The sequence below is a fragment of the Electrophorus electricus genome, unplaced genomic scaffold, assembly GCF_041902795.1.
Source record: "Electrophorus electricus isolate QZ-2024a unplaced genomic scaffold, ASM4190279v1 Scaffold63, whole genome shotgun sequence".
Taxonomy (NCBI): domain Eukaryota; kingdom Metazoa; phylum Chordata; class Actinopteri; order Gymnotiformes; family Gymnotidae; genus Electrophorus; species Electrophorus electricus.
This window is the reverse complement of record NW_027658780.1, coordinates 387,501-399,202: the sequence shown is the minus strand read 5'-3', so window position 1 is coordinate 399,202 and position 11,702 is coordinate 387,501. Positions and strand designations below refer to the sequence as shown.

The window sequence follows — 11,702 nt, the reverse complement described above, 5'->3', positions numbered from 1 at the left end:
CAACAGGAGTTGAACACAAGTGAAAAGGGGCTCAAACAAAGGGACTAGGATATGATAACATCACATCAGGCAGCACAGACACTACTGTAGCACGATGCACGCAATAACCTACACTGAAAAAAGAAAATAAACAGAAATATTCTGCCAGACCTAATTTCATAATATAGTATTATATCATACTATAACCATAATACAGACTGATATGGCATAGTCTAATATATACTATACACGCGCGGTACAGATAAGACAGCTTGTAAACCGTAACATATGCGTGGAAGTAAATGGTGCACTCGAGCTTTGTAAACGTGTACTCGTGCAGTAACACGGGATTCTTCACTCCACGTCCACTAGATGGCGAGCGGACGATGCAAATTTGGTGACTGACGATGTAGAACAAACGGACGTTGGTGTTCTCGGAAATTCCTTCCCGGGAAAAGAGAATGGTGAGGGGTTCCACCACTGTACAGACTGCATAAAGTAGCTAGTTATAGGCTATATATTGCATATCTAGGTTATCTACCTACATTATATTTCCGGCTGTTCTTCACAAAATAAGAACACTGGTTAAAAAAAGACTACTAATTTAGTTAGCGAGCTAACGTTAAATGTTGGTAAGATGGATATAGCCAGGTGAAGTAGCGCTAGCTAGGTTTAAATGCAATGAAATCCTTAGCTAGCTACTTAGTTAGCGTAGCTTAGGTGTTTGTCACCCGTTCTTGATGGTGATGCAGAGCTAGGTAAGTGAGAGGTTTGCCCGTTTGTTTTTCTGACCGCAGTCTGAATTTGGCTAATTGCGATCGAGTTAGCTAGGTTAACTAACTTAGCCTATTTACATACGAGTTAGCTGCCTAGCTAGCTAACCTCCATCGTCTGTGTTTTCCCACACCAGCCTGCTTTACCGACACAGCACATAATCGCAGATCTACGACAGTACCACTGGTACCAATGGACTCTCTCAACACCCTTTCCAACTTCGAGTCAGAGATGGAGTCCGACGGTCAAGGCAGTTATTCACTTTTCCCAGCATTGGACAACATGACTGGCCTGTCTGGGACGTCTGAAACTCTTGAAACGTGTGTGTTTGACAGTACTGTGAAGCATTCAAGTGTCTGTAAAATCCCCCCCCTTAGTCAATTAGCAAAAGGTTTAGATTGCTGGATGACATGAACTAGACAAGTATAAACACTAAGCTTTGTACTGCTTAAAACACACTTAGATTTGTATTGTATTTGTATTCAAGTAGGTTGTGTTGTGGTGTTTTTCTGATTAAGTGAGCCACCCGGAGAAGTCTCAGATAAACCAAACCTTACGTGGCTTGATGCTGCCCAGGTCACACCTTTTTCTTATTTCTTCAGATGCTGGTGTGAGACAATAATTAAATTCTGTTTTGTTGCATGTGATTTCCTGCCTTCTTGAACTAAATCCTTCCTCAATTGTTTCAGATTGTTCTGGAAGAAGCAGGGAGACCTATGCACATCAAAGAGATCAAGCAGAGGATCATTGATCGGGGACTGGTGCAGTCAAAGTATGGAGTCGAATTGTGTCCTTTGCGACACCTTGCATGCAACACCCAATACTTTCAGTGGAGTATTAATAAAAAAATTTAAAAGAAAATATTCCATTCTCAGTGCAAAGTCAAGTCTCGAAGCTGTGATGTACCGTGAGGTAAGTCATTGCATGGATTACCATGGTGTGTGTCTATATCATTTCTGTCATTATGCCACTTATAATTTGTATTCCATGTATTTTATTTATAACCAGTAGCATGTATCTGTTTTTCATTTACATCTTTTTGTTATAAAATATTGATTTAATTATGACCCGGGAGGTAGAGCACAATTGTTACTTGCATCGGGGTTAATGCCTCTGCCCGAGAGGGAGCTCTGACAAGCACCACATGATGAGAGGTTTACACCGTGGTGTTCCAACTATGACGCTCAGGCCTTGCCACCAGACTTAGCATGGCTTCAGTTTCGCGCTGTATTTCAGACACAGAAAGGAAGCAGGCGCTTCAAGAGGATTGAGAACAGAAACGGCGTCTTTGCCCTCTTGGTAAGTTTGTTTCATGCTGGGTACATGTCACTTTTCTAATCTATCATTAGTCTGGGCAGAACAGACCAGGAAACACCAGATAAGACAGCTCAAACTCGGTAATATGTGCGACTTTGGTAAGTTGGTAAGTGTGTGTGTATTATACCGAGCACACATCTCTTACCAAACTTGCCTCTTGGTAAGTTTGCTTTGTGCTGACTACATCTCACTTCTCTGTTGGCCAAAACCAAGCCAAAATGGCAAGGAGATTAAGAAAAAGACACTCCAGGTCTCACCATCTAAGCACATTTTACCTTTTGATTTGAAACATTTGTTAAAGTTCATCACTGTACAGTGTTCAGGTTATTTTTGTATAAGCACTATCATTTATTTTATTCTTATTCACTATTAATTGTTATTACCTGTTGTGTAAATGTATTTTTAGGTTACCATCAGGATGCTACAGTGGCCATTTTGTGAATGTGTGTGTCTAGAAAGCCTGTGCCATCACACAGTCTGCGTCTCTGTCTGTCTGTGTGTGTGTGTGTGTGTGTGTGTGTGTGTGTGTGTGTGTGTGTGGCCCAGACTCCTGTTTATTTATTCGTTTTAGTGCAACATTTGTTCCTGTGTTAAACTTTAGCGTTCCCCACATACCATGTGTACTTTTCCACTTTGTGCCACATCCAGACAGATGAGGAAAGGCAGCAGGCTTTGCAGGCTTTCTCCACGCAGACGGCCTTTTCCAGCTCGGCTCTCCCGTCCGCGCCTTCCCCTCATGGACACCCAGAACCTAGATCGAAGGCCAGGAAGACCCTGCGCAGGAACCAGAATGAGAAGTACAGGTTCAAGTACCTCCGTCTTCGCAGAGCTGCTCGTGCCATGGTGTTTGTGAGTATTCCTTCGGTGGGGAAGATTCCGAAGCATGGTGGGAATATTTCAACACTTGTACAAGACTTACTGACCTATTACTGTGTGCCTGATTTCCAAGTGCTAAGCTCCCTTTCGAATGCAGGAAAACGCAGCTCTGTGTGATGAAGTTGCCCACTTGGAGGAGAAGTTTGTGCGTGCAAAGGAGGAGAGGAGGTAGGTGAAAAATCCCAGGATGATGGATGCTTTGCCCCTGGTGGGCATATTATAGTCCTAATAAGCAAAATAAGTTGGTGTTTTTGAATTAATCTGCTATCTTAAAAATAACTTCAGGCAAGCGCAGTGACAAATATGTGCAATAAATCATTCCAAAGAAAGAAAGATTCACGATGTGTCTTAATAGTCAATATATTGTCAGGTTTATATTTGCTAATACATGGAGAGGAATTTGTGCCAAATTGACAGTGGTAAAAATGTGAAATGGAATTAACATGCAGAATACCAGCCAGAATGAAATGGAAATCCTGTTATTGCTTTCACGTTATTTGACCTCTTTATTGAAAAACATTGCATGCAGCTATGCATTTAAAAAGAACAAATGCTGAATTCATGTCAGAATGGAATACAATCCACCTTGAAATGTATTCAAGGCACAACAGTTGTTTTTCAATTCAACCATATATGCCACACTGAGATGTAGTGAATGTAGTTATGCAGAACACACATGAAGTTGTTTAAACCGTGAAATGCACAAAACATGCCAAAATACCAAATGAAAGATTCATTACATTGATTTTAACATTCGCTCCATCTCTTATCAGAAAAGCAATATGAATGAATTTGTTTTAATAAATGAAATGCTGAATTTGCAGTAAAACAATGCAAAATTTGACGTGCAATCAACTCCCAACAATATTGCATCCCACTGTCTGCTGCTGTGGACATGCCAAAATAAAACACGATACAATTCATTGCATTTCAGTGTGCTATTCATGCCACAGTGAAATGCAATTACTGTCCAGTCGTAGCCTGCTGATGAATTTGGGGTGTAGTCCAGGAGCCACAACAGACTCCTAAATGATCACAGATGACCAAAACTTACCTCTTGGTATATTCACGTTGGCATCTCAAGGTGGGTTATATTAAATTCTGACCTGAATTCAGTATTTTAAAATGCAAAGCCACATGTATTGTTTTTCAGTAAAGAGGTCAAATGACATGAAAACAATATAACAGAGGCCTTGATTTTCATTCTGGCAGGTATGCTGCATATTGCTACTGAAAGGAAATTCCATGTGTATATAGTATTTCGCAATTTTCCACTGTGATTACATTTCTGTTTTTCATGAACCCATACTTATGAAGTTGGTATCTGAATAAAAATCTGGAGTGTGTAGAAATTCTTCGTGATATGTATTTTGCTGGCGTTTATGGGTGAGTAGCAGGCATCAGCAGATGCTGGTCCAGTTGGTTTAGTATCCCATGTGTCTGTCCTCATCTGTCTCAAGAGCTTGTTGAATTCACTTTGAATTCACACTGTTTTTTCAGGTTCCTACTGAAGACTCTCTTGCAGTTCCAGTCTCTGACAGAGGGGGAGCTGCTCTCAACCCCCAGCAACACTTCCCACACTCCTGCCACTTTCAGTTCCAGTACTGCAGGGGGCACTGTTGCGCCGGCCAGCCAAAGCCAGGCACCTGTCCCCTCAGGGCCCGACGACGGCTTCCAGAAGAAACCCAAGAAAGAACGAAAAGAACGAGGGCGGGAAAACGGAAGAGAAGAAAGTGGTGAGCCAGAAATTCCCCTGAGGGTCACAACATCCAAGCTTGCCAGTTTTATTCTCTCCCACCGCAGAACGGTTTCCATTTCTTTCATAATAAAAGGTTTCTGTTGTGAAAAGGCAGACGCCCATAGATTGGGCAGTAACGCTGTTGCTGGGTATTGTCCTCTTTGTGCAAGTGTTCGTTCTCCTACTGTTCTCAGTGACAAAGAAAATGTCTAAGAAGAGGAAAGTGGCCGAGGGCGGGGTACGTAAGCTGGTGCGGCCCATCCCACTGGACTCCACTGGTAGACCCGTGTTCCCCATCGTATTGGGTGGTCTCACTCTCTACAGCCTGGGGGAGGTTAGTAATCAGCGCAGGCCCTTTACCCACAACACACGAATATCATATTATCTCCCGTCTCCTGCGCAGACCTGAATGGAGGCCGGCTTTCCTATGCAGTATCGATTTCTGAATTCCATGTACTGCAGTACTGAGAAGTTTCTGCTTTGAAGTATTAACACAGATTCCAACTTTGTGTTGCAATTGCATTTTGTTTGTGTACAGAGAGTGCTTGTGTATTTGGTGTGCTTTGTATCACTTTTGACCTTCTAAAAAAGCCTTGATTATGCTGTTACACTGCTGAAGAAACATCCCACTATACAATGTTTCATTCAAAGAAATTAACACAACTCACTGCTATTAGTACTATTTAAACCACAATTAATGATGCCTACAGAGTGCTAATTGGACAATATTAGACCAGTAATCTATAGTCTAATCTAATATAATCGGTTATCTATAATCTAAGTAATATTTTGTAATAAACTCTAGAAGTCATCATTCTTTCATATTCTCACTGACCACTGTGCACCGTAGCATAGGGGTTAATCGGGAGATGTACAGTAAATGACAGCTGGCTTGTATGCATCTCACAGATAATCACAGACAGGGCCCTCTTCCATGATGAAAGCGCTATCTACCCAGTGGGTTTTTGCAGCACACGAGTGTTTGCCAGCACCAGGAACCCCGAGCAGCAGTGCCTGTACACCTGTCAAATCAAGGATGGTGGCCAGGGACCACAGGTATGGTCAGTCCGTTCTTTAAGACCATTTCATTTATCCAGAGCAACAGCAGCTTACATATTTGTCAGTATGTTCATATGCGAGTGCCCTTGGAAATCGACCGCATGGCTTCAGCGTTCTTAGCTTCGCTCTACCAGGTGAGCTACAGGATTTTGTGTAGCTTGGTGTTGGTAAGTCAAACTTGAGTTCTGTCTTTAAAGCAGTTCTCATTATGTGACAAGTCTTTTTTGAGCTATTGTAGTTCATCTCTTTCAGTTTACTGAATTAATTTGAGGTCTATAATGGCTCCCAGCCTTTTCCTTCAAATTCACGAATCAAAAGGCAGAAGTTGGTGCATTTGTTTACCCAGTTGCCACACTGAACCGCCGGAAGTCTAACTCTTCAACTTTCCAAAATGTCCTAAGTGCCATTGGAGGGCTGGGTGATTTGTGTGTTACAGTTCGAGATAGTCCCGGAAGAGGACCCCCAGAACACTATCGTGGCTGCCTCCGCACTCAGCTGCCATGCTGAGCTGCTGAAGGCCATCGCAGCTACGAGGTAGAGGCGTCTGCTGCTGCCAGTTCTTCAACTGCTGATCACAGTGCTTCTGTGCCACAATAAACAGTGTAATGCATGTACGTATTGCTGTTCTAAGTTTGGTCTTTTGACTTTGCACAGAGGGAAGCCCTTGACCAACGTCAGCCCCTCTGGCGCTGACTTCTTTGGTTTCTCTCACCCAACCGTTCAGAACCTGATCCAGAGCTGTCCTGGAGCGCGCAAATGCAGGAAGTAAGTGGGCAGCTCTTTCTCTCTCGGGTCACGTATTAAAGCCATGCTAAAATGAGAAACAACGGAAACTGGCATAGGTCTACCTGGAGTTGTTTGTTTGTTTGTGTGCGCCTGTCTTTAAGCTATCACTGGGTGCGGTTTGAAGTGTGTCGGCCAGGCGACGGACAGGTCCCTCAGACGCTGTCGGAAGATGACGCATCCGTGAATTTCGATGCTTTCCAGCATCTGCTGGCCTGTGATGAGGGCCTGGCCAATCAGAGCCTTACTCTGGACCAGAGTAGTACAGGTCAGCCAATCAAATCATCATAGAACAGTGAAACTCATTGGAGCTGATCCCAGATCTGGAAATCATACTTTGACTTTAGTATAATTCTGTGTCAATAAGACCCCATTCCCTAAATATCCAATCAAAGCTTGATTCCACAAAAGAGGGCAACACAGTCAGAACCACTTTCAAAAAGCTTTAGGTAGAGACTATACAGTGCCCAAAATAACACTTACCTTGCCCTTTGAATATAATGAGTGCTCACACAGGGTTCCTACAGGGGGCACCAATCTGCAGTTAGGATGACCTTGTTCAATCTCTAAATTGGTAATTATGGTTTATGGTTCATCTTCAGGAAATGGACACCACATCTCATGTCTTTCCACAGTGCGGCCCCTACAAACCGGCATTTCATCCCATCAGCACCTGTTGAGTGCTGCGTCTCTGGAGGAGGCTACAGCCAGCTCCATCTCCAGCTCCTGAGGGCACTTGTGCCTGCCCCCCCCTGTCTGTACACTGGCTGGACACACACACACACACAGACGCAAGCCATTTCACCTAACGTGAACCTAAAACCTAAACGTCCTGGTCATGTTCAGTCCAGTTGAAGTTCTTATGAAGTTTGAATTCAGTAATTTGACATAAGTTGTCATTGCAAAATCCTCTTTTTTAATCTAATGATTTAATAATTCTCTTGTGTAGCTGTGTTCTTTTAAGACTTTCTAACATCATAATGTTTTGATTGGTTGTTAGTTGCTTTTCATCCTGTGGGATTGTAATTGTGTGCATGTGTACTGCTGTGTGTAACTGGAGATACCAGAAAGGTGGGCAATTGTACTCCCTAAAGCTTTTCAGTTCTTTTAGATTAATTTCATCTCGTCTGGCCTGTTCTGAGAAGCTGAAGCTCATCTGTGCTCAGTGCACTTTCTGCTCTGCTTTGGTCAAACTGCTCTGTGCTCCAGGCCTACAATGAACTCTCATTCAGTATTGCTGATTGCAAATGATCCCAGTTATATGTGCAGTGAAAACAGAACTCTTAAGTGTGCATTTTTTTCCCCTATCAGCAAATATATGGATGCCTGTGTCCCAGTAACATAATTTATTTATTTTCTTTCCTTCCTTCCTTCCGTTTTTTCCTTGTCTCCATTTTTTCCATCATATTTTCCATATTTAGCACTGGAATAGTTTAACAGAAGTACCACTAATAGCCACAAGATGTCACAATCCGAATTTAAAAAACGGATGGCTAGTGCTGGTCTTACGAATGGGTCTTGTTTCATACTAGCAAAATCTGTAATAATTAGTTATACTAGCTAAACCTATAGGATGAAATGAAACAAAATCTTAGTCTGCTACAGTGTATGTGACGGGCTCAAATCCTTCCTTTACTCAATCAAGAATGGCTTTTGTCTATGCTACACCATACATATAGCTATGAATAGGTCTGCATTCGGCGCCCTGTCTTCTTGAAGTTCAAAGATCATTATGTAAACAGCTTTCCTGATCTTGCCCAATTCTTTGGATTCTCACTAGGACAAAAGCTGCTCTCTCTCCATGTTTTTGACAAAGATGCCTTGTGTATAAACTTGGTTCAAAGTAGGACACCAGCAAAGTGTTGGTTACAGTTATCATAGCAGCTGTGAAAGTAGCAGGGACGATGTTCTAACCTGTGCTTGTTGTAACACTCTGTCAGGGCCAGCACAGCAATAAGTTAAATACACGGTGCAGTACTTTCTTTGTGTGTGTGTGTGTGTTGTGATCTGTTTGTCTCTGAACCTTTGGTGGTGCGTGATTCTTGACGGTAGATATCTGTAAGAAGCATGATGATCAGCCTGGGATGTCATAAGTTTAAGATGTTACAGAACAGTTAATCTACAAGCAAATTTCGCTCCGAGGAAAATCCCTGCTCGTGCGCTCACCCACCTTGGCTAGAGCACAATGTGCTTCAGTGCAGGGAGGGGCAGATATCCTGACACCCCCAGCAGGTGTGGAGGGCAGGCGGCTGGCCCACGCTGCTGAGTGCCAGCATGCATGTTTGCACTCTTTACGAGGACTTCACTTCCCATATTTCCTCATGGAAGGGCGGTAACAGGAAGGCAACGGACATATCCGCCCATTCCTACTCTAGAAAGGTTCAAAGGGCACCTCTGTCTTGCTCTCCAGTCTGGGCACACGCTTAGCTGTTCTCCGACTCACTTTCTCCAGTACTGTGAACATGGTCGCAAGCTGGATTCCATACGAGCTCAAATGAGAACATCTTTCTAATAGGAAACCCATTTCAAGTCACATTGATTTTTTTTTTTTTCATACAAATAGATGTATGAGAATTGGTATATATAATTAAGTGCAGTATTACCACAACTGTGTTACAGAAGGCAGGTGATGCGTGCAATACTCCCAGTTATCAAAACTCTCCTTCACTTGCTTAAACTTACGTGCGTCGAAAGCCGTTGTGTACATTTTTAAAAATCTAGAATCAATAACTACAATACTACACTTACTACACTATTCAAAGTGGCTACTCCAGTTTCCTGGTTTTCAGAAACAGTGAGCCTTTGGTTCACAGGTGCCTTTTTTAATTCCAAACCAACCTGCCTGCAGATATCAGGCAGAAGGTGAAGGAAAGAAAAGGAGAAGGTGACAAAACGGCAACAACCACCGTACAAAAGACTGATCCATACCTCTATATACAGCATATTTACAAGAGGGTATATTTACATTCAGGTATATATAAAAAATCATACATCTCTGAGAGCTGCATCATGATATATCACATGTAAAATCTGAAAGATATTTTGATTCAGGAATTGTGTGGCACGCTTTCAGACAGCTTTGCTCCACAGTCCTGCTTTTCCATTTTTTTAACGGAAGCAGATCCTCCTTTCCTGCATTAATCTGACTAGAGAAGGGAACACGAAGGTGTTCCGAAAGATACGTAATGATGTGCATGGCTTTGTGGGAGTCTTAGAACTTCATGCATTTGCACACACACATGCACACACACATACAATCACAGATCTGAAGAAATACACAGAGCACGTGTAAACACACACCAAAAACATTTAAATTATCATGACTCCAAAATTACAGTAACGACAAACAAAGAAATCCTCCCCGTCTTCGTTGACCTTCTGATTGACGATTGTTTGACCCTTGGTGCTGGTGTGAGCCGACAACGGCGAGGTCCGCTGCTCTTCTGGAGCACGGCCACCTCCAGGAACCTCGCAGCGGAACCTTCACCCGCTTTGACCTTTTCAAGTCCCAGTTCGAGGTTCAGCGGGACGCTGCTTGAGAGAGGTCAGTGGAGGGGACACTTCTTCGTAGGGCCCTGAGTCCTTCCTGAAGGCGGGCGCTCCTTCTGGAGAGGTCACACCTCCAGCTCCTGGCCGTCGGCAGCATAGTGAAAGCGATTCAGCTTCTCTCGCTCGCGGTTGCAGATGTCCAGCTTGGCTGTGTGTGCCGGCTTGAGGGCGGGCGACGGTGGGAGGGTCAGCTCGATCTCCTCGGACCAGAGCGTGGGCATGGCCTGTCCGGTTGCCGGTGGCGCCCTGCCCCGCTCCACATTGTGGACGAAGGCGCAGAAGTGCCGCTGGTTGTTGATGCCGGCGGCTTCGGTGGTGGGCTGCTTGGTGCGACGCTGTCGGCGCCGGTTCTGGCGTGACAGGAGCAGTGCGCACGCCGAGAACCCCCCCGCCAACAGAACCGCCAGCACCCCTAACAGCACCATGTACAGACTGAACTCCCTGCCACTCGGCTCTGACACTGAGACAGCAGAGAGTAGGGAGAGACACATTGACAACACAGCACCAGTTATAACGCAAGCTTCTAACATAACATCCGTAGGTTTAAATGCTTTGCCAAGTATGAAAATTAATGTGGTTACGTCAATAAAGATTGTTTGAATTTAATTAAGAGAGAAACAGAGTGAGAGACGGAAAGTACCGAGCCAGTGAGGACTGGAGTATTACACTACCCAAGAAGAAAAATCATTAATTTATGCCTTTGAAGTCACTTCACCCAGCGTTTGCCCACCAACCTTGGCAGTGCAGCCCATGGCATAATTCCTTCAGGCTCATGCATTCATTTCCAAAATAACCTTCTGGGCAGGCACACATGTAGCCACCTTCTGTACTCTGACATGGCACCCCCTTCTGGCAGGGGTTGGGATTACACAGATCTGCCACCTCCTGTGCCAGAACCAGAACAGTGTAGTATTAAGTAGTATTATTGAAAAATGTAAAAATACAACATTTTATAATCATTTGTGTATTTGAGGATCCGTAGGCCCATGCAGTATGATATGCAGTATTTTTTTTTTTTTTGGCATAATTGTGTATCATTTTATCTATTCACATATACTGCTATGGCAAATAGTATAATGTACAGCAGGGCTTTACCTCACAGTAAGTTCCAGTGTATCCCCGTGGACAGTTGCAGAACACACCACCCTTTTGTGCCAAGCACTCTCCTCCATGCAGACAGGGAGTGCTGTCACATGGTCCCACAGCTGTCTGGCAACGCTCACCAGAGAAACCCGGCAAACATATGCATTGCGAGTCCTGCAATTGACAGCACACATTGTGAGATGCAGCAGTGGGGAGAAAAAAAAAGCATTTGAGTCCACAAATCAAAGTAGCTTCTCTTGGTGCACTTCAGAGTGCTTTCATCCAAGTGCTAGCTAGCAATTAGCATTCTGCAGACTCAGTACTTGAGCGATTTGGGACACAGCCCCTAAGACATGAGCGGTGAATGTCATACCTCACAGCGTCCTCCGTTGAAACACGGGCCCTGGCAGCTACCGTTCCCTGTTGTGTTGATGATATTTTACACAATCAATAAGCAGGTCTGCTTGTCAGACAAAAAGAGCACCAGCTGCATAATGAGTCACTGCTGATACCAAGTTGTTGGCCAGCTCATTATAATCACTAC

General features: G+C 43.8%; 2 protein-coding genes across 8 annotated transcripts in view; one reads left to right on the top strand and one right to left on the bottom strand.

Annotated features, from left to right (window-relative positions):
* Positions 1-435: 435 nt before the first annotated feature.
* LOC113577456 (transforming growth factor beta regulator 1) lies at positions 436-8,508 on the top strand. 6 transcript variants are annotated; one of them, XM_027010102.3, is made up of 15 exons: positions 436-737; positions 890-1,073; positions 1,272-1,329; positions 1,443-1,525; positions 1,629-1,665; positions 1,990-2,052; positions 2,719-2,919; positions 3,044-3,114; positions 4,447-4,682; positions 4,879-5,018; positions 5,594-5,740; positions 6,180-6,277; positions 6,398-6,508; positions 6,631-6,794; positions 7,162-8,508. In XM_027010102.3, the coding sequence occupies exons 2-15, from the start codon at positions 946-948 to the stop codon at positions 7,254-7,256; spliced, it is 1,632 nt and encodes a 543-aa protein (XP_026865903.2). In that variant the 5' UTR covers positions 436-737; positions 890-945; the 3' UTR covers positions 7,257-8,508. The 6 variants fall into 6 exon arrangements, with proteins under 6 accessions (XP_026865903.2, XP_026865902.2, XP_081565706.1 ...); XM_027010101.3 differs by having other exon boundaries at positions 7,129-8,508; XM_081709580.1 differs by having other exon boundaries at positions 1,972-2,052.
* Positions 8,509-9,850: 1,342 nt separating this feature from the next.
* Positions 9,851-11,702, bottom strand: part of LOC145656218 (uncharacterized) — a 32,112-nt gene continuing 30,260 nt past the window's right edge. For both annotated transcript variants that reach the window (XM_081709577.1, XM_081709578.1), the window contains exons 11-14: positions 11,532-11,578; positions 11,171-11,332; positions 10,810-10,960; positions 9,851-10,535 (exon numbers count right to left, since the gene is read on the bottom strand). In XM_081709577.1, coding sequence (XP_081565703.1) covers positions 10,141-10,535; positions 10,810-10,960; positions 11,171-11,332; positions 11,532-11,578 — 755 coding nt within the window. In that variant the 3' untranslated portion in view covers positions 9,851-10,140. The remainder of the gene's footprint in view (positions 10,536-10,809; positions 10,961-11,170; positions 11,333-11,531; positions 11,579-11,702) is intronic.